The 26,600-nt window shown below is 45.6% G+C and overlaps 1 protein-coding gene across 1 annotated transcript; it reads right to left on the bottom strand.

Moving 5' to 3' along the window:
- Positions 1 to 333: 333 nt before the first annotated feature.
- Positions 334 to 17,050, bottom strand: LOC144256038 (biotin--protein ligase-like). The gene is made up of 6 exons (XM_077801208.1): positions 17,013 to 17,050; positions 9,851 to 9,918; positions 8,351 to 8,511; positions 4,573 to 4,687; positions 2,030 to 2,243; positions 334 to 505 (listed from the first exon to the last, which is right to left on the bottom strand). The coding sequence occupies exons 1-6, from the start codon at positions 17,048 to 17,050 to the stop codon at positions 334 to 336; spliced, it is 768 nt and encodes a 255-aa protein (XP_077657334.1).
- Positions 17,051 to 26,600: the final 9,550 nt, after the last annotated feature.

Below are 26,600 nucleotides of genomic sequence, written 5' to 3'. Positions count from 1 at the left end.
AAACACAAATTCAAGCCCAAAGGGGGAGACTGATTTCACACCTGTGGAGGGGCTTTACCTACACTGAATCTTCCACCTGTCAACCCTCTATCTAGAAGCACCGTCAAATACCTGATAAAATAACAACCACAAAATAACCAGAAAAGCCCAGAAATATAGAAAAAAAATAATGAATTATGAAATGACTTGGAGGGAGAAAAAAAATCCACCTAGAACTCTACATTAGTCTTCCAGCTCCCCTGGTGAGGAAAGGCGGCAGCGACACCCGCAGAGCACCTGTGTGGCTCTGCCAGGCCCCTGCGGTCTGCAGACACGAGCCACCGGGCTCCTGCTCTACCGCCGCTTGGGCAGGATGAGGTTCCGCAGCAAGTCGAAGGAGTTGCCGTCCGGGTGCACAGTCACCACCTCACTGCCCTCCTGATGAACCTGCAGGAACCCGGAGTCATCGAGGCCCACTCTGGACAACTTCGGCCCCTGGACACTTCCCAGGCGGACTTGTTGACCGCTGAAAAGTAAGCACAGCAGATCACTGGAGTGCAACCGGAGGCTGGCTGCAGACCAGTAGCAGAGTGTTTATCCCATTATGCAAAGGTGGGGTCCCAGGTGACTGGTTAACTACTACTCAAATGACAGGGTGGTTGGTGGGTTGGACTCTCTTAAGCCACTGACACTCCCAATTCTGACCACCCTGCTGACTCCCTCACCCCCTCCACCCCTCAAAGGCAACAGTGCCACTTCTCTGGGTTGTTGGGTTGAGACTTGGGGCAGGAAAGCTGAGTCAAAATAAAAGATTGGTCTTACAGAATAAAGCTGAACAACATCAATTACAAGAGAAATTAATTCTGATCTTGCTTTCTTTGAATATTTTCCAGATGTACCTGTTCATTACATCCTTGTTAATTGTTTTCAGAATGGAGAATTCCCTCATACCTTAATTTTAATTTTGTATCATTAAAATTTTTATTTACTTATTTATTTATTTACTAATTTATTTTAATGGTGCTGGGGACTTTATATGCTGGGTAAGCTCTTTACCACTGAGTTTCATCTGTAGCCCCTCAAATTTTTATTTTGAGGAATTCCAAACTTATAAAAAAGTTGAAAGAATAGTCCAACAAACCTCATCTCCCTTCATTTATATTCATACCAAATAATAACATTTTCTGTATTTGCTTTCTCTCTTCTCACACACACAAACACATTTATTTTTTCTGCATTATTGAAAATAAGTTTCAGGCATCATGATACTTCATGCTTAAATACTTTAACATATATCTCCTTCGAAGAACAATCTCCTATAAAACCATATAACACCACTGTAACCCTGGAGAAATCCGGTCTTGATACACTAGTGATATCTAATGTACATTGTACATATTAGATACATGCTATCTCATATATGTGTAGCTAGCGTTTGTTCAGATTTCCCCATGTTCAATGGCTATCCTCTAAACACAACACATTTACCTATCATGCCTCTTTAGTCTTCTTTAATCTCCAGCATGTCTCGGCTTTCTCTTTGTTTGCCAGTTTGAAGACACTGCCTTCCCAAGGGTGGAGGCTGGTCATTACACCTCAGAGACTCTCAAAGGTTAGCTGTAGGAGAGTCCCTGGAGCATCTATCCGCACACAGTGTGCAGCCAGGATTTAGTAGGTCCTGGCTGCGAATTTGCCTTTCCAACAAGTTGCCAGATGAGGCTGCCCCTGTTTCCTGGAGATCTCACTTTAAGAACCACTGTTCTAGAACATTCCACCACTTAGATGTATTTGATCATTTTCTCTCAGAACATAATAAACTGATTTTAAACACTTTCAACATTGTGTCCTCCCCTCACATCCTACCGGGAGGTATGAGATGCCTGTGTTCCCACTCCTGGCAACGCTGAAACTTGGTCACAGTGGTGGTGCCCACTGGGATTCTCCATCATGAAAGTGAAAACTAATTACTCAGACCAGGATCCAGGGCCTTGTTTTAAGATACTATTTTAACCAAGGAATTTTAAAAGAATGGAGACAAATGAGCACTGACCTGTGTATCCAGTATTTGTAATAAAGGGGAAGAACACCATTGGGCCCTTTGTCCTGGAACATGTGGATCAGTGTCTCCAGCACCGTCACCGTCCTGGTGATAAGGTAATCCGCTCGCAGGGGCTTCAGGGCTGCATTGTGTTGCTTATTGTATTCTGTGACAAGATCATTGATGCAGACGGTAGGATTACTGTTGGTTACATTGAATCCACAGCCTGGGCAAAAATAAACAAATAATTGATAAAATGAGCAGTTCAACATCTTGATGGTATCACACATTCCTCTCCACCACCTGGAAAACGTTAGTGATTGTTTTGTTACTGCAGTGCTGGGGATCCACCCCAGGGCCTTGTCCCAGGTCAGGCAAATGCCCTACCACGGAGCTGCATCCCAGCCCCACAAAAATTGTTTCACTTCCTTATTGTCATTTCATATCTATGGTCTCTGGCTACTTAGAGACTGATATATCTCTGAGACCATCTCCTTTTTATTCTTCCTATATAAGTGAAGACCATCTCAACTTCACTAGAAAGAAGAAGTTGGGGGAAAAACTCACATCTTACTGAATTTAATTAAGCAGAAGCTATTGTTGCAGCAGAACTTAGTGTTATTTCTGAAATAACGACTCTCATGTGGTCTAACTAGGAATTGTGCTCTGTATCCAGCCCAAAATGAAGTATCCATTTATTTTCCTACTTGAATAGAGAGAATACATGCTTGAAGAGAGAGAATTTTATTCAGGGCTTAAGGCGTAAGCTCTGGATTCACAGATGTCAAATCTTTGCCATGAGACATCCCTAGAACACAACTAATATTCTATCCTCGGAAGCCTCCGGGGCTGAGGCTCTGCTGTTGGAAAGGAGCAAGTTCCTAGGTGTGGTGTTTGAATGTGCTCCTCTGTGCTTACTGCTCCCATCCTCTGGGGGAGGGGTGGTGACTTCAGAGGAGCCCAACCTCAGCCTGCAGCAGGTCCCTGAATCAACCTAAGAGGTTTTCAATAAGAAAACAGGACTGCAAGAGCTAGGCCAAGGCCATCACACGGTCAGTGCCTCTAAGGAAAAAGTCCCTACAACATTTGCTTCAGGTGCAATGACGCACCTGTAGTGATAGGACTCTTCAGGAAATGTTTGGCCTTTATTAATGTAAAGGGACGGATGGGCTAGCCTCTGATTTTTAAAAGCATATTTCAGTTATTAAAACACAAAGCAATGTAAACTGCACTGGGGAAAAAAAAACAGTATTTATGGTAATGGGCAGAATCTGCAGCTGTGCCTTTGTCCACTCATCCAGCAACATATCTGAAGCACCTATTGAAAGCTGAGCATTAAACTGAGAGCGATCCAATGCTGAAAATCTCCCTTGCATTCAAAAACTTGAAAGTCCTAGGGAGATTAGTGACATTAACTACTGTCAACTTAGGCTCTGTCCTGCCAAGGACCAAAGAACACCCTGCTGACAACTCTGAATCTTTCCCTCATTGAAGATTGCCCCTAGCCTCCAGTGGCCTTAAGAATTTAGTAAAAGCTACGGATTCATTCCCCCTTGTAGACAAAATTCTTTAGCTCCAAAACTAAATTAATTTCTTCAATTCCAAAGCCATCCCAGGCCTCTTTGATATCTGTGAACACTGCTTGGAAATTTTTTGCATCTACCTCAATAATTCATTTAAAGATAGGCAACGGAGCTGTAAGCTATGAAGTAGCTTGCCCAGAATAATACAGCCAGTTGGTAGCAGAGCTGGAAACATAAGCCTTGTGTTCTTTGGCTGGCACTTCAACACATGGTCACATGTTTTCTGTCCATTACTGATTTCTGAACACCAATTAAATTCTACTGGGCATCAGGGGCATGTTGGCAGTTAGATGAACAGGGACCTAAGAACTTCTGGAAATGACTCTGAATCATTCTTCTTGTCTGATCTGAATATGCAGAGGTAAAACGGGGATTCCGGACCCCACCTTGACCAGCCTGCAACTGCTTTGAAAGGTTAAAAAGAAGGCAACTCTTTCATGGCTGGAAAGGTCAAGGCTCTGTGGCACAAACCTGTAATCCCAGCAGCTTGAGAGGCTGAGGCAGGAGGCTGAGCCAGCCTCAGCAACTTAGTAAGTTGCTCTAAATAAAATACAAAATACAGCTGGGGATGTGGCTCAGTGGTCGAGTGCCCCTGAGTTCAATCCCTGGTACCCACCCCCCCAAAAAAAGAATGTAAGGTCAGCAGAAGAACTCTTAGAAATTAACCTTCTTAATACATAATGGTATATTGTTTATTTTCACTTCAAATTCAATGATAAGCTGGAGTGTGTGAGGGATAAGACCACACCTGTTTGATGTGATACCATCTGGTGGTTTCCATGGCCTTAGACAGGAAGTTCTAAGCCCTGGAAGTGCTCTCGACCACCTTGGTCCTCTCTGCACATTACCATGCTCTAGAAGACCCAGAAAAGTTATCCCATTTGACAATCTGCTCTTCCCATTGTAGGCTGTTTTAATTTTTGTTGTTTTATTAATCTAAAAACTGCAGATGGAAAGGCTTTAAAAACTTACCAATAAGTATATAGAATGTTTCTCCCATAAGGGTTGAGTTAACCAGAACTCCTCCCATCTTCATAAGGTCACTGTAATAAATATCGTTGGGCCACTTCACTCGTAAGTTGATATCCTAAAGGAAAATCTGCACATTAATGAAGCAATCAAGGACACAGAGGGATCAGATGGAGTCATTGAGCCGAAAGAAGATGAGCAGAATGCTCCTGAAACTACTGCATCAGGGGCCTCGCCTGGTCCCTTCTCCGTTTTCAGACAACTAATCACTTCTTGGGGACAATTCAATATTAAAACAGCTCTTAGAGCCAGAGGTGAGAGACCTAGAGTACATACTTAGCATAAACCCCAGAATTCTCCCCTACACCCCATCACTGCTTTTCATCATCAAAGACACTTTCTGAAGATGCCTCCTGTGAGTCAAGTTCATCAATCACCTCAGTATCAAGAGCCTCCAGCGAGGTGTGCCTATGTGCCTATCTCGTGCTAGGTGCAGGGGGCAGGAAGAGAAGGCACTCTCAGGGTTCACTCCCTTCAGAAGATGGTGCTCAAGAAACAACATGGCCCTGAATTACCAGCATCATGAATGTTGATTCAGGGCACATTGTTGAGACACTGTAGAAGGGTCTTGAGCAGAATACTATGAAGACCCAGAGGAGGGACTTGTTTTACTGAGTTATTAGAGAAAACCCTGAAGACCTGCCAACAGTCAACTTGGACAACAGAAGTGGACTTGTCATGTGGTCCATTGCCACTCCATCTTGGGGATCTGTTTGTGCCCTGGTCATGGTAGAATGGACCAAGAGGAGATACTGCTTTGAGCGAGACCACCCGGGCCTTCACCACCCATATGAGCAGAGATGGGACTGGACCATGTGGACGTCATAGCCACCAGGCTCAGACCTGAGGCTGGCAGCTAAATCTGGCCATGTGGGGTAAAGGAGGCTCCTCTGGGGACCTGAAGCTGGGAAAGAGACACTGGGCACTATGAAGCCAGAGACCAGAGAGCAGCTGGTGGCCTCTAGGTCCCGCGGGGCTCATCATCCTGCATTGTGTCCCAAGCACAGCACCAAGCCCCTTCTCAGCACGAAACTCGCCTGCTGGTGGGACTAGTCTCGTCTGTATGGAAGAGATTATGTGGCTGACTGAGGTTCCAGCACTTGGAAGTGCGGAGCTGGGATTCAGACCAGGCCTCCCTGACAGCCAGGCCTGGGTTCCAACACTGTGCCACGGGGCTGCTGCTCCTGTGAAGCCCTCCTTTCCGACAGGCTCCTTACCTCCCCTGCTCTAGAAGCTCTGCGGTCCTAGCACAGCAGCCTAGGCTGAGAGCAGAAGTGCAGGAGCAGCCCAAGCACCAATAGGACGTGGGGTGCTCACAATGGGACCTTTCAATGACAAGGACCTTTATGTCTCTTTTCTGCCTCCAGTCAGGGTTCTCAATGTGGGGAGGCATCTGGCATCCTGGTTGTCACAGCTTGAGACAGTGCACTGGCATCTAGTGGGCAGAGGCGGGGCTGCTGCTACATGTCCCCTCAGGCCAGCACTGCCCGAGGACAAATATGTCAGCAAATTATCAACAGGCCTAAGGTTGAGAGGCTCCTCTAGAAAACCTGTGAGCTGGAGACTTGAGCCTTTGTCACTCTCCCAATTCTCCAAGGGATTTCTTTCTCTTCTCTTCCTGCCACCTGTGTCCCCACAATGGCACAGTCAAGCCTCTGCCTCCACAGTAGGACAAAAGAGTTCCCATAGCTCAGACATGGCTCCTCTGCCTGGTGGGTGGCAGCTTTGGCTAGGCTTCATGTTTTCCGATTTTGTTCGGGAATGAAGCAGCTTAAGAAATTCTGGGTTCTCATGAGGGCAAACAAGAATGTCTATCCCTAGATGAAGAGACAGGCCATGTTCTCAGTTTTTCTTTTCCCAATCGTTTATTCAAACAGCTGCTGTGATCCTCCCATGGCTAAAGCAGTGTGCTCGGTACTAGGGGGACCCAAGGTGAAGGAATCCTGCCTTCAAAGAGCTGGAACTTCGTGGGAGACATAACAAGATCCCACATGACTCTGCTTCAAAGCAATGTCATAAAAGTGTTTCAGACACTTAAGGTGCTATCAAGCTGTGGAAGGAGTGACTGCTGAGACACTCGGGGAAGGCACCTCCCTGAGGTGGGTCTTAAAGGATGAGCAGAAGCTCAAGATGCAGAGGAGAGGGAGGAGCAGGGATGGGGGGAGGGATGGGCAAGAGCCCAGGCAGATGTCACAGAGAGAAGGAGCAGAGGGAGCCGGAGCAGGCCTCCCACAGAAGCTCTGGAAGGAGGTGGGCCCTGCAGTGATGTGCCTGGGACTGGTCTTGGTTTCCACGCTGATGTGACATCTAACTAGGGGCCAGCTGAAGCCCTGGTGAAGGTCACAAGATAAGTGAACTCTACATAGCTGGGGCCATTTCAACCATCGAATAGTGGCTCTATGTAGGCCAATGAGGCTATATTAAAAATAAATCCAATTCAAAATCCAAGTCACACACACAGGGGTGCTGAGGCGATGACTTGTGGAAACAGGCTTAGAACCTTGGTAGTAGAAGTTTCTTAAGGTGCACCATGGAGGGCAAGCCTTCTCCCTCCCCACAGCCTGCTGCCCCCAGAACTTGGAACAGCCCTGTATACAGAAGGAGCTCAAAGAATGCTGCTAGGTTAACCAGTAAGGCTACAAGGTCAAAGCACTGAAAAAGGTGAACAGATTCATTTAAGATTCTAGTCTCAGTATTTAACTTACTTTCCTAAGCCTCATTACCTGTTGCTCGGATGACAATACTTCCTCCCATAATGGAGCTTTGGATTCTGAAGCTTCCTCTGAGAAGTGTGCAGCTCAGGTGCTTCAGACCTGGCTCCTGAAGGTCTGTGACTGTCTGAGGAGCCCCCAACTCAACAGACAGTAGGGACACTGAGCGTCTGGTAATAAGCATACGTCAGCATAATGTGGGGAACACAGACTTTGGAATTATCTACACCCAGGGGACAGCAGAGACGCATGTGCACATGAAGTCTTGGCCACAGGGGACGGCAGGTGAGAGGAAATGGAAAGGACTTTTCTTTAAATACCAGTGGAGGACCTCAGCTTCTCTGAGAGTCCTGCTCCTAACATGTTGCTCCAGGAACCCACACGATCATGAGAACTGCAGGTGGGAGGGAGTGGGAGGACCTCCTTTCCATATCCATGTGAAATCCTTGCAGGAACATTTGGGGGGCATTTGGGGAAGCAGGGAAGGAAAGGCTCCAGTTATTATCATCCTCTTTTCCTTGTCTTTTTAATAACTGCCACCAAAGCATCCCTCAGTCACAATGACACAGGTACCTCTGTCCTTACTTTGGGAAAGACAGTGACTGACAACCCTGGATGCTGAACTCAGTCAACCGTAGACAAAGGGTAGCTCTGCTGAGCAGAGACAATGGTAAACGCAGGTAGGAAACGAGAAGGGGTTTTTTTAGTCCATAAAATAAGACTTTTAACAGAAAACACAGAAAAATAGCTCCCATCCAGTACTCCATCAGAAAGAAAAAAGGAAAGCAAGAAAGCTGACAAACAGGAAGGACAGAGCATTCTGGGGACACAGGCACTCTGACGGGGCCAGCAGAGACACCTGGTGGTGCTCGTAAAACTCCACTCTGCAGCCAGCAAAGGGCAGGTGGAGGTTCAAGTCCAGCTGCCAATTCTGCAAACATGCCACAAACCAAACAGGCCGAGCTCTGCAGGCTCAATAAGAAGGTAAGAGGGAGCTGAACTACACGTACCTGATACTCGGGAGTGGACCACACTGCCCCCACAACGGCGAGGCACATCAGGTGCTGCACAAACGGAATCCTCTGTCCCAGATGAGACCTCAGGGGGATGGAGACCAGCACAGTAGAAAGGGCACAGCCCACGGGGCTCAGCCAGGCATTCGGTCCCCGCCCTGGAACACAGACCATTGGGAATCTAGTGCTTCACCAAATGGACGCTCTGAGGTGGGAGAGCGCCCCACTTAGTACATGCCTGCATATTCTGGGGTGAACTCAATAATCATAAGGGCACTGTAAAACTTGAAGCTGTGTTGCTGAAAGGGTTTCCCTTAATTAGCATCATGCTCTGTCCTCGTGGCATATCATTTATGCTCTGATGACTGAATCTTACAGTGTCTGAACATCGGCCTGCCTCATTCTCACTGCCGGTCACAGAGTGAAGACAGACATGCTGGGAAACTGGAGCAATCTACACTGATACAGGAGAAGTTCTGAAAGCCACTTTTTCAAAGTGATCCTGTTATGGGGTTGTCCACACAATCCAGTGAACATTACTAAACACCACAGCAGTTTGCTTCAAGTGGGGGGACTGTATACCACATGCTGGTTATCTCAAGAAAGTAGTTTTTAAAAAATGACCCCTAACATTAACTCTCTGAGTTGTTACTTTTCTTAAAATTTAATTTAGGAAAGTAAAATGATCAGAATGATAAGTATGATTAATCAAAGTTCTTTTAGAATGACTTTAAAAATCCACCATACTGAGTCCCATAGTTTGAATCATTATTTTTTCTTATTGAGCTATATTCAAGAGGAATAAGTGCAAAATAACAGATTTTTATTTATCTGCTTCTTCTGAACAAGCTACATGAGCCTCTGAGAGCCTGGCTGGGGATCAAGAGGGGCAGGGCCAACCTGCTGGTGTCTCTTGCAGACACTGGGCAAGGAACCTGGGGCAGACTGCACATGGGCTCTGGAGGATCCAGGCTCTTGTTCCAAGACCAGCAGGTGGAAGAGGCCCAAGCAGCACCCTGCTTCTGTGGTCACTTTGCAAAAGATCATTGATCTAGTGTCCACCTCATGAAAATTGCAGTGCTGGCTAGGGTGGGAATCCACAAGCGAGAAGCCCTTCCACATGATACTTAGAGACACAGAAGCACCCTCGGGAGGACATTCAGGAAAATAAATCTAACACAGTTATGATTTACAAATGCAAAGACCAGAACACATCAGAGAGAAGAATTTACAAAATGTAGGCCTGTGGTTGTTGAAGCTATCAGAAGCAAATGTCGAGTGACAAACCTGCACGGCCGTTTGAGAGAGTATTTTGATTCTGCTGAGGCTAACGCTTCCCAACACGGTTTCCTTCCCTCTGGCCCCATTTCAGAGGGCTGTGAAAATGGGAAAGACTCCAACTCAAGTTGTCTCAGTGATCAGCACACAAGATCAGTGGGCTCTCTGACCAAGAGAATAATAGATTTTAGCAAAGAAAAACAACAAAAGATGACTGACCTTTGCCCTGGGTTTGCCGGACTGCAATGGCAATTAAGCCCATTTCCTGTGGCATCTCAAACATCAACCTGCAAATGGTGGGAAAAACTGGTCAGCTGGAACAGGGAATCATGCAGGAGGAGCACAGCTCTGACAGGAGGGGACAGGGCTTGTGTTCACAGTGTGCGTGTGGCCAAGGAAGTGGAGTCGCACAGCTGGAAGGGATCTGCCCTCCTTCACAGCCTCTGCAGTGAGAATGCACACCAGAGCTGAAGAAATGCCCGAGGGCACCGAGTGCAGAGGAGGGACAGAGGCACCTGTTGGTGTCCTCAAGACTGGGTCAGATGATCTGTCTTAGGAATATTCCACCAAGTTCTTTCTTCCCCCTTTGGTGCATGCACTCTGCTCAAGTGACAACTAGCAGTTGCTGACATTTGTTTCTACTTATGGTGAGTTTCTGTTCAAACACCAGTACACAATCACAACAGAAGTTTCTGATTATTCAGAAAACCAATGTGGTGGCAATAAAGACGTTTAAAAGATATACCATCCCCTGAGAACTAATTAGGCTTTAACTATAGTAAATAAATCTACACCTTCTGAAAACCTGGGAGAACCTGGATCATTTTAGGCTTTAGTCCTGCTTTTAAAATAGTTTCATTTAAAAGAATACAAACTTCCCTTTGGGGGATCGGGAGGAAAGTGCACCACATCTCCACCTAAGGAGTCAACATTAGCTTTTTTTTCCCCAGAAAAGATAAAAACACACAAAACCCCTCACTCTGAGAATTTCCTCCAAACTACGCTCTTCATATTTTAACTATGTGTTGGACCCTTCCTCTGTCTTCCATGTAGTTGCCCATCTGGTACTGAGCACACAGAGCTCCCAGCAAAATTCAAGTCTGCCCATTTGCAGTGCAGCTGGGAGGGACACTCTGCAGTATTTTCTTCTGAGGTAGGAGAGCGGCAGGGCCTGGAGGAGGGAGAGCTAGTATTTTGTGTTAACATAAAGTTTCCAGTGATCAATCTCCAGGGCTCCACAGTACCCCTGTGAGGAGAGAGGGGCTCTAAAGAAAGCCCCTACCCTCCGCAGCTCTCCTTCCTGTCCTACAGGTTAAAGAAATTGCATGGAACTTCCCAAATGTCTGAACTTGGGAAAAGAAGAAAAATACTTAAAAGTAAAGCAAAGCAACAGTGTTCCCCTGACCCAAGGACTCACAGAGCCCACCTGCTGGTGGAGCCCACCAGCTGGTGCAGCTCAGAGGGGCCCTGAGGACCCTTCACTTGTTAAGGAGATCCCAGGTCACCCGGGGCAAGGCTTTTCTGGTGGGACAGTTGTGCTCTCCTGTGCTGCTGGGGCGGGCACTGGGCACTCTGGGCAAGCCATCCAGGGGCCCGTCTCACTTCCATCTCACATGGAACACAGCCCCGCAAGTATTTCTCTTGGACACCGTGAATAACGCATTGAGATGGGGTGTGCCTATGCACTTCTGGGCTCCAAGAATAAAGCATCCTTTTCTTGTGCTGGACTGCCAGAAAGTCCTGAGAAGGAGTCTTTGACTGTGTGGGGAGTTAACATTGTCTTCCAGGAACCTCTGCTTTCTAGAGGGTCCCAGCGACCCTTCGCCTGGGTTCCTGAGGCCTAGGGCTTGGGCTGGGGGCTATTTAGCACATTGTGAGCAGATTACAGAGGCTGTCTGGATTGCAGGCAATCTAGGATGTTCTTTAAATAAACAGACAGGAGACGGTCAAATGCTAGCGCTAGTGATGGTGATGGTGGAAGGGGGTGAAGGGAAACAGGGTGGTTCAGAAACCAAACACAAGCTTCCAGAACAAAGAGGAATGATTAAGGGAACACATGCACTCAACTGCTAGAGGTTTGGCAGCAGTTAACAGGGCATATTAATGAGAGGACTGAGCCTGTGTGCTGAAGGCCCAGAGGAAATTCTGCAAGGAGGGAGAGAACCGGGGAAGGAGCTAATGCTTAGTTTGAGACAACTGGAGGCCACCAGATTTATCTGTGCTATCTGAGATAACTCTGGGGGCCAAACCACAAGGCTCACAGTCAACAAAGAAGCATTTATGAACTTTGTCAATTTTGCATTTCTGAAAACAAAGCTGCCGCAGTTTGCTTTAGCAGAAAAAAGAAACCATAAATGCACTTCCATCCTTCATAGTTTATACCTTTACAAAAGGAGAAAAAAAAAAAGTTCAAGGTTACATAACGATGACCTCCTGGCCTTGGTGTATTTTCTTTCCTGCCTGGTGAAAGTTCCTGTGAGTGGTGACTGTGTGCATTCACCTTTGTACCAAAGGGGCACCCAAGGAAAGACCTGTCTACATCCTCGAGTTCTGCATCTGGACCTTCCAGGGCCCCCTGGGCACTGAGTGAGTCGTGGTGGCCCCGGGGAGGAGGGGGCTCTGCCAAAGGAAAGACCTGATTTCCACCTGGTCATTAGGAAATTTAAGAGTCATCATACTTAGAGTCATCCAGAAGGCCAGGAAGAATTAGGAAAAACTCTGAATGAACAAAAGTTTAAATTCAGACCTATTCCATCCACTTGGAGGATCTAAGCATAAGGAAGAGTCCACACTCACTACAGCATTGGGAAAGGAAAAATCTGGAAATGAGGTAAGGGTTCACTGGGGGAATGGGTGACTGAATTATGGTATCTCAGCTGATGGAACAATTTGTACTTGTTACAAATGACAGTTAGGAAGACTGTAGAGCAGCATGGACGCCAAACCTGCAATACAATGTTACAAAGAGCAAGATTTATACTTTATTCCTTCTATGTAAAATTCCTAGAAAAGGGAGGGAGAGAGCTGGTAAAATGGTAACGGTGGTTATATTAGGATGATTTTTTTCTTTCTTAAAAACTGTCTCTAATATGATAGATTACCTTTATTTTATTTTTTAATTATAGTTGGACACAGTACGTTTATTTTGTTTACTTATGTTTATGTGGTGCTGAGAATCGAACCCAGCACGTGCTAGGTGAGTGCTCTACCAATGAGCCACAACCCCAGCCCCAGATTACCTTTTAATTTAAGAATTATTTTAAATTTGGGGGGATTAAAAAGCATGGTTTTTAAGTTTATATATAATATCAGTAATTAATTATTCATAAATATTTCAGGGACTAAGACCAAAAGATCTGCTTTAATAATAACCCAGACAATCACCCATGGTTGGTTAATCTGCAGCACTCCACAGCTAACAAGTCAGAGCCTGTTTGATGGTAACCAGTGAGCAGAAATCCCCAAACCAGTCTGTCTGTATGAATGGCAGCCTACAAATGTTTACATTCTCTGACTCAGTGACTACACCTCTAGAACTGGCTCCTAAGGTGTATTCAGATGGGAAAACAAAATAATTCAGGTGTGGAACTATTCGTGGTGGCATTACTGATACATTTTGAAAACTCAAGAACAAGCTAAATGGTCCACCATAGAGGGATGAAAAAGCACCTGGGTCCCACATGATACAGTACCCTGCAGCCCTCAGTGACGTGGGCAAATGCCACTGGACTATAGCAGGTGGTTCACTCAGGGTGCAAAATCCCAACACATCATGATGCCACTGATGTTAGAAAATACACTTTTAAAAACTGTGAGGAACACCACATTAAACATTAAGTGGTTTTCTTAAGGAATTATTTGAAAAACAATAAAAAGCAAAAAGCAGAAAATAAGTCACCCAGGTAAGTCCCTCTTCTCTTTTAAGTATATACTCTAGAATTTTTCTCCTTAAAAAAAAAAAACACAAAGACATGACTTACAAGGTAATTTCCTGAAGACTAGAAAATTTTTATTTTGGAGCTATTAAAATGATATTCTAGATGAAGGTTATCGCAATTATCGCTATATCCATAAGCTTTATTTTTTAAAGTCTTAAAAACTGGTAGCATAATATGATTTCCTTTATATAAAGTATGTCTTTATAGAAGAATACAGGGAATATATTAACAGTGGTTATCTCCAGAGGATAGAGGTAGAATTATATGATGCTTTAAATCTCTTCTTTATGTAATCTCAGGGTGGTTAGATTCCAAGAGACTTTTATTTCCTTTTTCTTTACACTTTTTCTGGAATTACCAATATTTCAACATTTGGACTGTGGCTATTTTACTATCAGGAAAGAAGCTATTTATAAAAATATTTATTTAAACTTAACTTTTAAGTAGGGTAAGCCTCACCTACCAATTCACTTGCTGGTGAGGTGCCCCCTCCTCTCTGGAGAGATCATGTGAGAACAGGGCACATGAGGCTCTCCCAGGCTCCAGAGTCGCCCAGCAGCCCCCAGGAAACACGGGGCCATGCCTGTCCTTCACTCATTCCCCATGGGAGGGCAGCATGCCAAAGCCCAGTTATGGGGTGCCCTGGTGCGGGGACAGCCTCTTTCCTAAAGAGATGTTGAGAAGCTTTCTCTGGAGGAAGGAACCCCACCACCCTCCAGGGAATCCCGCTCTCAGGCAGTCCCTGGAGTCTCCATCCAGTCCCCGGGCCCCTCAGCCTGAGGGCGCCTGGAGTGAGCTGCGCTTTCTGTGTTGTTCCTCCCCCACGTTTGGCACCTGGTCTTGGTTCTGCCTTCGTTCTCGGCATGCAGAGAGACATACATTCCCAGGCTGCCCCCAGGTCTTCCACCAGTGGGCCAGAAGAGGGGAGGCAAGGGGACCCTGGCAGTCCAAGGGCTCATGACTTACTTTGGTTTTTAAAACAGTTTGTTAGCAGATGAATCCTCACCCATCACAGCCCCATGGGCACATGTGCGGCATGAAGGAAAGAGTGCCAACCCCCAATTCAAAACTAGTCTTTTTAAAAAATATTTTTTTAGTTGTAGATGGACACAGTGTCTTCCTTTTACTTACTTATTTGTATGTGGTGCTGAGGATTGAACCCAGGGCCTTACGCATGCGAGGCGAGCACTCTACCACTGAGCTACAGCCCTAGACATCCATCAAAATAGTCTTTTTAAGCGTTTTACATTGTGAAGACCAATCATTCTATTTGTGCAGTACTTTTTTTTAAAAGCTAAAAATACAAAATATCAAGATATTTTATTTTTTAAAAGTTTTCACTTGAACTGTACAATTGATTATTATTGTTTTTAATTGCAAGAGTGCACTGTATTGTTTTTTGGAAGAAAATGAACAGTGTTTTTTGCTATAAACACACCCCCACCTGCTGAGAGCCACGGCCAGTCAGAATGGCCCCTGGCATTTTACCAGAAGTTTGGTTGAGAGGCCAGCTATTAAGATGATGTTGGATTGAAACAGGTTGTATTCAATTGTATATTAGACCTTTACTGTCTGGTAATAGGATGGTCTTGCTGCCTCGGGTGCCCCCTACTTTGGAATTCCCATTGAGTTTTTGAGGGGTTCTGAGAGTGTGTGCGTAGCCCAGGGGAGGAAGTTCCGGTTGGTGTGTGGTGTGTTCCTGGAGGAGCCGTGTGGGTGGCATTCAGGAGAGTTCCTGGGGAGTGTGCGTGGAATGCTGTGGGAGTTCGGAAATAAAGTTTGTTCCTGCTTGAGTGGCTTGTGATTTGTGCACAGCCAGACTGCGGCACCCACCTATAATGAGGAGTGGCCGCTGGAGGCTGTGCAGGGTGGGGACGTGGCCTGGTGTGGCCCTGGCCCTGTTATGACTGGGTACTGCTGACCTGGAGGCTGTGTGCATGGGCAAGTTGCTGGTCCTCGGGAGCATGTGCTGCCCAGAGACACTGGGGCTATCCTGACAGCCAATGAAAGGTTCCCAAGGAACTCTGGAAACACGGAGGTAGAGTGGAGACTCCGATCAGAGACCTGGACTGAAACTACAGTGCTGATATGATCTCCATCTAAATCCCCGCAATCACCTACAGACAGAAACTCTGTGCAGTTCTGGTTAAATATAATGGAATACACAAAGTGTCTTTAACAGGCACACCTTAGCTCTTCTCCCTGCCAGGAGACGAGAAGGCCTCCTGTGACCTCTTCCTCCTGGGGATGCAGAGGGTATGTGAGAAGGGGAGGGGGACAGTGTTTTAGGTCTCTTCAAAAATTCTAAGATGGTGCCTCTCTTGTCTAGCCACCTCCTGATGTCTCGGACCCACACACCCACACTACGAGCAACTGGGACCCAAATCTTCATTTCCAATTCTATAGGCTCTGAACCCACTTAGTAAAGCTCTGAGCCACTGGTGGAACAAGCTTCTCTGTGGACTTTGTTTAGGCTGTCGCCTAGGAATAATAGGGGTCATCGAGACTCTGGTCCCAAAAGTCTGTTAATGACTCTTCCACTATGCCTTGAAAGCCACACAGCCCCCCACCAACCCTCCTTTTTAGTATGCCTAAGCTCAGACCCCCTTTCCTCTTTTGGTGTCCAACAAGATGACTGTTTGGAATCTGGACTGTCTGAAAATGATGTCATCACACTCCTGCCTGTGTGCTCCCCAATCTGGGGCTCCACCTGCACTTCCACTAATGGATGCTTGCAGGTCAGCCCCCACCCCCCTCAGGGCCTGTTTGATTTTCATATCTCCTAGCATTCCAACCATTCACAACTTGTGTGTGTGTGTGTGTGTGTGTGTTTTGGTTCATCTTCCTCACCTCCAACGTCATAACAGCATCCACACTCCTGCTAACCCATTCCACTGTTCAAAGGAACGAGTTCTTTGGGTCCAGAATAAGGCACCCTTCCAATAAGTCAAGCACTTATTAATGTTGGTCTGTATTATTCAACAAGATGGACACAAATCATTGTTTCTTACTCTGACACTTCACCATTAATACCAGATGTCTGGGACCACTGGCCTTCCACCTTTGACTAGTGCCATTGCTGAATTCACACACAGGCAAGGAAACTTGAACTACTCATGGTGCCCACAGCTACCAGCTATCTCTTGGCCACATCTCCATGACGATGCTGATCCTAGGTTTCACCTCTGATGGTGAGCCTTAACTGTACCCCAGCACACTGGACTCAGACCATGTCCTGTCTCCTCCCCCAGAAGTCTTCAGACCACAGGACATTCTCAACCCATCTTTCAGGCTGCTCAGAGCTCATAAATACACCTGTCATCTTCAACTCAGGGTGGACCAGCTCCCAGTGAAGAACGTTCACAAACGTTATCATGAGTCATCTACCCAAAAAAGGTCCTCTACTGGGAAATGCTGCAGCTGTTTCAGAAGATGGACCTTACTCGCCTTGACTTGTGGCAAACCGATATCCTGGAACCATTGTCCTGCAGGCACGGGATGTCAACTGGTCATCTAGGATCACTGCTGATATTTTTTGCACTACAAGTACAGCTTCATGTACATTATCTCACCTAAGCCTCACAAAGCTGAACAGGACTTTCCTTCATAGATGGGAACATGGTCTCAGACAGACAAAACCCCTTCTATGGGCCTGCAGAGGTGGAGATCAGGATTCCAATCTGATCTGTTGAAAGGCCCTGCTATTTTTTATTTGATTGGTTTGATTTTTTACTTTAAAATCTTAGACTTATAAAAAAGTTGCAAGAATAATACAAAGAATTCTTATATAGCCTTAGCCCAATATCTAACATTTTCCAAATTTTAACTTTTTCTCGTTTATGCCTTCTCTATTTGCCTGCCTATCCATAATTCTTTTTGGGACCATTTGAGAATAATTCATGGCCATATGATTCTTTATCCCTATAATATACTTCAATGTATCTTTCCTAAAAATCCAGGGTACCATGTTAGAGAACCACAGCATAATTGTCAAAATTAGAAACTTAGCATGGATATAATACTATGATCTAATCCAGGGGCTAGTACACTTTTTATGTAAAGATCAGATAGTAAATATTTTAGACTTTGTAAGTTTGGGTTGCAACAACTCGATCCCATTGTCCAAGTGCAAACCCAGCAATGCCTCTGTTTCAACAAATCTTATTTGTGGAGTCTTAGAAATCTGAATGTCATGTAGTGTTCATGGGGCACCACATACTATTCTTTTTTTTTTTTAACAACTAATAATCTGTTTTCTTGAGCAGACTTAGGTTTACAAAAAAACTGCAGAAAGTACAGAGTTTCTCACAGAACCCATCCCCCGCCAGCCCCTGAAAGCTTCCCTGTCATTAACACCTCACATTGGTGTCATACTTAAGTTATAATTTCTGAGTCAACACTGAGAACATTATTAACTAAATCATGCTTTACAGCAGGGTTTACTCTTGCATTGTCCGTGTTATGTGTTTTGATCCATGCACGATGTTAAGTTTCATTGCCATAAAACCCTCTGTGTTCCACTCACTCATTCCTTCCTCTCTCTGAGCCCTTGGCAATCACTGATCTTTTTACCATCTCTAGAGTTTTGCCTTTTCCAGAATGTCATATAAAGTCTATTTCTTTTCATATTTTCCCAATCTTCTAAAAATGTTAAAACACTTGTAGCTCTCAAGTAGCACAAAAACTGGGAACAGGCCAGATAACGGCCAAGCGCCATGGTTTGCCAACTCCCAACCTAATCTATAGTATGTATTCAAATTTCTTTCTCCCATTGAAGCCAGAAATTTCCATTCTCCTGGTAATGCTCTTTAGAGCAGAACACAGTCCTTTTTTCTGGCCTAGGATCTAATCCAGGGTCATTCCTGCATTTAGTTGTCACACCTCCTTAACATACTTTACCCTGGTCCAGTTATTTAGTCTTGTCTTTCAGGATCGAGACAATTTTTGAAGAGTAGGATGGTTATTTCATAAGATACCCTCTGTTTAGATGATCTGAAGCTCCTCGTGATAAGACTCAGGTCTGTAATTTCAGCAGAAATGCAGAGGGGCAGTGCTGGACCCTTCTAGGACAGGTCTGAGGAGACATGCCATGCTGGCTTTTAACCCTGGTGATGCTGGACTGGGGGCTCAGCCCAGTGAGAGAGGCTGGCCTAGTAGGCCTGAGGCCCTGGGTCCCATCCCCAGAATTATAATAAATGAATAAAAAGTGATGTTACCTTGACCCTCATTAGTAGCAAGGTGCCAAGTTTCCTCACTGTTTGTCCTCTGTATCAATAAACAGCAGATGATGATGCTTCCCATAAAAGAAGACCCACTAATCTTGGCCTCTGTGGATGATTCTTGCTTGGATCAATTATTTATTTGATGGGCATCAAATGGCAAATTTCTGTTATTTCTTTTTTTTTTACCAATTTGTTAAAGTTCTACTGTAAAGAACTTTTTCTTTTGCCCTTGCTTAATTATCTTTTAATTTATTTATATCAAAATGAGCTTATGGATTCTTATTCAATAGGGAGAATCCATTCCTGTCATCACTTATTAAATGGCCCCAAGCCTGGCCGCAGACGGTCCTTTCAATGGGCTCTAGGAATATGTCCTTGTCATCTCTCCACATTGCCCTACCTTCAGGGCAAGAAGTTCCAGCCTCATCTTGAACATTCTCAGTCCCAGCTCTGGAGTCAGCGCTGCTCAATGGGGCTGTGGCTCCTTCAGCAGACAATAGAATTTAAAAGAAATCTGGGTGGTAGACAAGGCAGGGGGCTTCCCTCCTTCTCCCTTGCATTCCTCCTCCTTCCTTCTACACAGTGAGTTACCTGTTTGTGTCTTTTGTCTACTTAAAGAGTTCCTTGTGTATTAGGAAATATTATGTTACATTTTGCAAATAGTCTCTCCTCACGTTTATAACTTAAACGTTTATCAAACTTTTGATTTTGCTTATGGTGTTTTGTGTCACACAAAAGTTTTTTTTAAATTTTTTTAAACCTCTCTGGAGTCAAATATGTCAATCTTTTCTTTTATTATAGCTTTATTTTTCTATCATGGCTGGAGAGCCATTTCCTTCACCCAGGCTAGACAGGAATGCATCCCCTTGTTTCCAGTACTTAAAGAGTTTTGTTGTTAATATTCCTGACCCATTTGAAGTTTATTTTTGAGTAGGTACAATACTGGTCTGTTTCCCCCAACCCCACCCCCGACACTTGTCACACTGTCCCAGGAGCACCGTCAAGAATTCTGTCGTCAGTACACCTTCTACTCTGCACCCAAGGGGTCTCTTTCTGCTGGTCTGTCCACCATTCATGTTCCTGTGCTGCATTTTTAACTACAGCGGCTTCCTGGCATGTTTGAAAATCTGGCAGGGCCAGTGTCCATTGTGTCTCTTTTTTTTCCTGAATTCTCTGGCCATTCTGTATATTTCCTTTTCCAGGTGAATTTCAGCTGCACTGAGGAAAAGTTTGAGGCTTTTTTTTTAAACAAATGCATTAAATTTAGAAATTAACCTGAGAGAACTAACATCTTTGTTAAGTTGAGCAATGTCTTACATTTGTTCAAATACATTTTTGCATCTTTCAGACATTTAAAATCATTTCATGTAGATTTTACATATTTCTTAAGTTTGTTCTTAGGTATACTATCTTATTTGTTGCTACTGTAAATGCTTATAATAACACCCTTAACTAGTTGTTTTGTGCACACAAAGACTTGTTTTTACATATTGTTAATTTTATATCCTGCTCTCTTAGAATTCCTTTATTGCTTAAGTTAGAGAATCACCAGTTCTCTAAGATTTCCCATGTAAACTATCCTTTTATCTGGAAATGAAGTTAGTTTTATTTCTTTTCCGATTACTTAATTGCTTCATCGTCCATCTGGGTGGGCCAATACTTTTAGTAAAATGTTATACCAAATAGTGGACAGTGGTATCCTTGCCATGTTCTTAGTGGGATTTTTTTTTAGGGTTTTCTCATTAACTGATTTTCACGTGCACACACACCCCACACACACTCGCACACACACCCTCTGACTGCTACCTCAATATGACAGGCTTCCAACGGCAAGTAACCAGCCAACACAGCACCATTTTTCCACTCAGGTAAAGACTTCTCCAAAGTCTTGCAAAGAGAGGAAATAATGAGCCACTGGGAAGGGGTATCTTAGCTATGGGTACAGAGTGGGCTCTCTGGCTCTTTGGAAAGTACTTCAAGGTTTTGGACGGTGTATGACTCAACAGTATCTGTTATCAGGCAACAGTCAGTCCCTGAGCCCTGGGCTTGAATAACATTCTCAGTTAAACACTCCAACAGCTCCACTGGTTGTCAGGGTCATTTTACCGATGAAGAGTCTCTGGCTGTTATCAAAACAAAATCCAAAGATAGAAATTCTAACAGTCTCTTGAAATACATTTGTGTAACAGTCTTGGGAAGTTAACAATCTTTTTCTGGAAAGTTCTGGAAACTCCCAAACTTGAAAAGGGATCCTTGCTTTTTTTTTTTTTTTTAAGAACTGAAACAGAGTCATCTTAAATTTTCAAAAGTTGAGTTCTATCAGATTAATGGCCACCTTCATTCACTGCCTTATGTGTCTGAGTAGACATTTTCATGCTTTGTGGGCATTCTGTTTCAAACGTGCCAATTTTCCTTACCAAATTTATGTAAAATAATGTAATAAGACATTTCCTTACCTCCAGAGCCAAGGGGCCTGCCAAACCTCTGGGGGACAAGGCAACTGGAAGGCACTGACTTCCTTCCTCTAGAAGGGCAAGCGCACCCTCCTGCTTGGCCCTCATGGGGCCCTTTGTCCCACCCTTCCCAGGGCCCTTCGGGGTGGTGACCAAGGGAATCCCTTGCCCTGTTTCTCCACCACCCTGCTGCCCAGCTAGTCACCCTTCCTTCTTCCCTCCCAGCCTCTACCTCTCTCCAGGGCCTACCTTGGGCTCCACGCTGCCAGAGAGCAATCAACACACAGCTCTGTGACCAGCCTCCCCCTCCCTCCACAGGACACCGGAGCCTCCTTTTCAGTGCAGGACCTGCTCCATGACATCCTGGGTTTATGGCCCCCACGAACTAAGCTGCTTCGGAATCCAGGACTACAACAGATTTCCTTCAAATGGTTACTTTCCACTTCTCCCTGCCAATTCCACTTTTACTCATCTCTCCCATTTCTGTGCCTGGGGGGCTGGGCCCACCGGGTTGGCTCCTGGATGGCTCCAGCGCAGGCGGGGTGTTTGACATCCCCCCACCCCTGTTCTGAGCCCTTCCGCCATCTGGTTCTGTTTCACTATGGATGCACTGTGCTTTCTCCTCTCCCCTTTCTACCAACGGCTCTGAGGAAGACTGAGAAGCATGGAAGCCCTGTGCAGACACCTGATAAAGCCATCGAGTGCTGTGTAGATCCTGGTTGTTACTGTCCCTGGCTAAAATGACGCACAGTTACCTGTGCTGATGGCCAGGCCAGAAAAGTCCCCTACTAGGGGCCCATCCAGCAGAAGGGCTTCCAGGACTCCCTGGGGACACAGGGCTGCCTGCTTCTCGTCTCCCCAGCTGTCACATCGGCTGCAAATAGGGAGGGCTGGACTTCTCGCAGGTTCCCCATCAGAGCATGCTAGCTCGAGGACTCAGTGGGGCCTCCCTGCCCCTCCCCACTTTGGGTCTCTGGGAGGGTCTCTTTCCCCTTTGTCCTTTCAGGCCCAGGTAGCAGAGCTTTCTTCCAAGGCCTTCTCTGGAGACACGGCCACTCTGCCTAGAGTCCCCTTGGCCTTCCCTCTCCTCTGTCGGGTTCCCTTCTGTGAGTTGGAGCCATGTCCACCTGGGGCCTGGTGGCTGGAGGTACTGACCTGGCTTAGTGCGTGGAAGGGGCTCTCCCCAGCTCTGCTCCAGCAGGGACCCTCCTGCCAGGAGAGGGGAAGGGGTGCAGAGAGGGACATCCTTTCCCCTGGGGCTTCCTGAGACCACCCTCCAGGTGTCTGTCTTCATGCTCTCTTTCCTTGCCCTTCAAAGAGAACCTGCTTCCCACATGTGCATTTCTAAGTGCACATACTGTCTTTTTTATTTTGCTTGACATCTTAGAATCTAAGATGTCTTCTGTGTATGTTTGTATATGCTTTTCTATTTAAACTTTTTTTTCTTTTTCTTTTTTTAAATCTAAAAAACAGAGAACCATACCGCCAAAGGTGTTAGGAAACACGCTCAAATAAGGAAGGCTCCAGAGGCTGTTCTGCCAATAAAATGCCAGTAAAATCTGAAAGCCGGGTTCAGACACACTGGGAATGTTCCAAAATTTAAAACTTAAAAAACTTCTTTATTCCAGTAAATCAGCTTCCCTGTGAATACCATCAAAATCCTATGCTTTAATGAGTGAGGGAATATCAGAGGAAGGGGTGGAGAAGGAAAGGATTTGGACCAGTATGAAATTTAATTTAAAAACTATTATGGGAAGTTTAATTTCCCCATCCCCCAATCAAATGCATAAATCTCTCTGTGCATTTTATTTGTTTCATTTTATCTTAAAAATATGAAGGGAAAAGGCATCCTGAACCATCTGAAATGACGACAGGGAGTGGGGTGGGGTTTTAAAAGCAAATATTTATCTGCGGGATTTCTATTTATTAAAATGCTATATTGGCTTTACAGGAGAATCCAGAGAAATCCTAAGCAAAGTTGCATTCTCAGTAAGTAATCAAACCAGGGAGCAATGGCATGGACAGGAGGAATAATGAACGACACAAGGTCACCCAGGCTACTTAAGATGTAGAGGGACATAGAGGTGTCAGGGTTCAGGGGCAGGCAGTCGGTTGCCAAGAGCACACCCTGAGCTGCACCAGAGATGTGGGTGTCAAGCTCCCTTTGTGGCTGATAATGTCATCTTCATGGGGCAAAGCTGGAACTTGCTGGAGCCAAGAAGTACCGAGCAACCCGCAAAAGGGTTTCTCAGGTGTTTCGCAGTGATGTGCCCATGGGTGTGTACGCGTGTGCATGCGTGTGATGGCGTGTCTAGGGACTGCGGCCTCCATTGTAACTTCCGCCACATGGTGTTGGGGGCTGTGGAGGTTTCCCCTAAGAAAGGCCCCCAGGGCCCCAGAAGAGGCACCAGGACGCTGGCAGGGAGGGGCCATCTTCTGGGGAGTGCCGGGCAGTTCAGCATGCACTCCCTTCCTCCTAAGGTTCAGGGATCCCTCGCCACAGCCAGGGTCACAGAAGACCCAGGGCACTCTACTGGGGGCACACGTGGCAGTCACCTGCCCATGCTGAGCACGGATCTCCTTACACAGGTAGGATCTCGAGAGACTAAGTGGGTTCCCTGCAATGGAGCCCCCAGCAGGGAATGTGGCACACCTTGGGCACTTAGCCAAAGCTTGTTCTTGTCCCCAGAAATGGGCAGGATAGAAGGTTCCCTGGTGGCAACTCCTCAAAGGGAGGAGCTCAGACCTCCCAGATAAGACCATTTTATACAGGGCCCACCTCCCACTGTCCTAGGTGCTCCTGCCTGAGAGAGGTCTCTGAGGGAAGAGGGATCTCCTCTCTCCTTTCTACCAGCGGCTCTGAGGAAGACTGAGAAGCACAGAAGCCTTGTGCAGACACCTGATAAAGCCATCGAGTGCTGTGTAGATCCTGGTTGTTACTGTCCCTGGCTAAAATGACGCGCAGTTACCTGTGCTGATGGCCAGGCCAGAAAAGGCCCCTACTAGGGGCCCATCCAGCAGAAGGGCTTCCAAGACTCCCTGGGGACACAGGGCTGCCTGCTTCTCATCCCCCCAGCTGGCCTGAGTTTGATCGTAGGCTTACACCACTGCCATCTGCAAGATTCACAAGCTTTTGTGCCACTGCTCCATAAAAGAGGCACTTCCTAGAGATGGCATTTTACCTTTCTGAAGCTACACTGTGTCAGGTCCTCTTGGCTCCCATGCCAGGTGCTTGGTGAGGTGTCCTGTGGAAGGTCCCTATGGAACCCACACAGCTGGCAGAACTGATAGGGCACACCCCCTCATGCCCACAGTGCCTGGGCTGAGGCAGCTGGGTTGGGTGTGCATAGTGACCCTCTGCCCATGGAGGGGACCTCAGTGGACACACCACCAGACCTCCTGCTCCACACTGGCCCACTAAATGACCCTCATGAAGCCAAGAACAGTAAATGGAGCTTAACATCCTAAGGAATCAGGATTGCTGGGTGTGCTTTCACAAAATGAAACTGCCTGGAACTTCTCATAATGCCTTTTATGATAAGCATTAAAATGCAAAGAGGAAGATTAAAGTTCCTGCTATAGACCAGGTCTGTACCCTGGGAGAGAGGAGGCCGTGGGCAGGGCCTAGGAGGAGGGCTCGTGGGCTCCATTAGAGTTGGAGATTATTATAGAGAATAAGTGTGTTATTAAAAGGATCCTGAAGTTGTAAAAACTCAAAGGAACTTTTAGTGAGGATGAATAACTTCTTTGGGTAGGATGAATAACTCATACTTCCTACAGACTTGGGGGGCCGCCCCATGTCAGGGCTCTCTAGTTGCCAGTAGTTAGATCTTGTTTTCATAGGGTACCCTGAATGTGGGGGCAGGGGGGGGTCAGAAACACATTCTTTGATTAGGAAAGCTCTACCAGGCCTAATAGAACCCCTCCCCCCAGCCACTGAGCTCCTTGATTATCCTATTCAAAAAAGGCAATGAAGAGCCCCCAGTCATGGGGACCCAGGAGCCCCTGCAGTGGCCTCATCTGCTTCTTACCCAGGGCACACCACCTCACTCACCAGCGCCACCCACAGCTTGAAGCCAGTCAGAACACCAGGGTCTGAAAAAGCTGTTTGAATGCAGTCCTACTCCTTTCAAATACATTTAATTGGCTAAAATTACACCAAAGTATGAGTTCTGGCTTGATCCATGCCTGTAATTTTGTTTGCATCTATAAACTAGGAAATTTCAACCCAACCTGTGTTGATGCAATCATGCATTCTAAATTAGTGAGGACTAAGTTAATGTTTTCCTTCACCATGGCCAGAACCACGTAGGACATTTCACTTATTCATGACTAAAATTATGAGAGTGACCACAGACTGGAAGGCAGCAAAGATTTAACCGCTCACTCTCACACGACCACTATCACTGCAGATATTTTCGGTTATTTTTTTCAAAAGCATGCTTTAAGAGTTTAATCTATTAACCACAAGTTCAACCTGCTTTTTACTTTAATTGAGCTGAGCATTTCTATTATCTTATTATCTTTCTGTTGATGGACAATAGTGCACTGAGATATAATGAACTTAACTATAAATCTTTGTGAGTGTGGGTTTTTCCATATATCTGATTATTTCCTATGGGTAGGTTACCAGAAGTGGGATTGTTGGGTCAAGGATTTGAATTTATCCTGACTCCTGATACCTCCTACCAAATTGCTTTTTTAAAAGGTGGTTCTGATTTGTACTCTTACCAGGGTTCGAATGAGGTTTACAAATGCCTGTTTCATTAAAACCTTGTTCATGGTGGGTATTATTATTAAAAATCATTTGTGTTTGTTTGCTGGCTAATTTAGTGGCTCATGAATGTGAAGGATTATGAAGGGGCTCATGCCACCTCCCCAGGTCTCATGTTTCTGCTTATCCACTGAGAAAGATGTGGAAGGCAGCAAGAGCTCCAATCTGCTTTGTCGTGACTCAGTCGAACAGGGGCTGTCCTGCTGGGAGGCGGGTCATGCCAGGAGACCCAGCTGCACAGCCATTCTCAAGGGCAGGGCTTCCATCAGTCTGCAGGGCATGTGATTCCTGCCTGGTTGCAGGAGACAGATTCTTGGTGTTCTCCCCATTTCAAAAAAAATATGAGATCAGCAGAATTTTCTTAAGCCATTACATTCACCATGGTTGCCTGTCTCTATTGACCTGGCACTGGTGTGGCTTCGTGATTTTTTTTAAAGCAATTCAGGTGTTGAACAGTGTGCTTTGCCAATAAAATGAATGAAATAATATATGGAGCTGTGCCTCAGTTTAAGCTTGCTTGTATTTACAGTGTGCTAAACAGGCCTAATCAAAGATCTTCTAGGGCATGCATGGATTGTAATA

Source organism: Urocitellus parryii, chromosome 7, assembly GCF_045843805.1.
Source record: "Urocitellus parryii isolate mUroPar1 chromosome 7, mUroPar1.hap1, whole genome shotgun sequence".
NCBI lineage: Eukaryota > Metazoa > Chordata > Mammalia > Rodentia > Sciuridae > Urocitellus > Urocitellus parryii.
The sequence above is the reverse complement of the archived record's forward strand: the minus strand, read 5'-3'. Positions and strand labels throughout refer to the sequence as shown.

Excerpts from the sequence above, each read along its gene's own strand:
- LOC144256038 (XM_077801208.1), bottom strand. The coding sequence starts at position 17,050 with ATGGTTCCAGGATATCGGTTTGCCACAAGTCAAGGCGA. Across the intron at positions 4,688-8,350 it reads GGTCCACTCCCGAGTATCAG|GATATCAACTTACGAGTGAA; the intron begins GTACGTGTAGTT and ends ATTTTCCTTTAG. Across the intron at positions 506-2,029 it reads TACAAATACTGGATACACAG|CGGTCAACAAGTCCGCCTGG; the intron begins GTCAGTGCTCAT and ends CTTACTTTTCAG.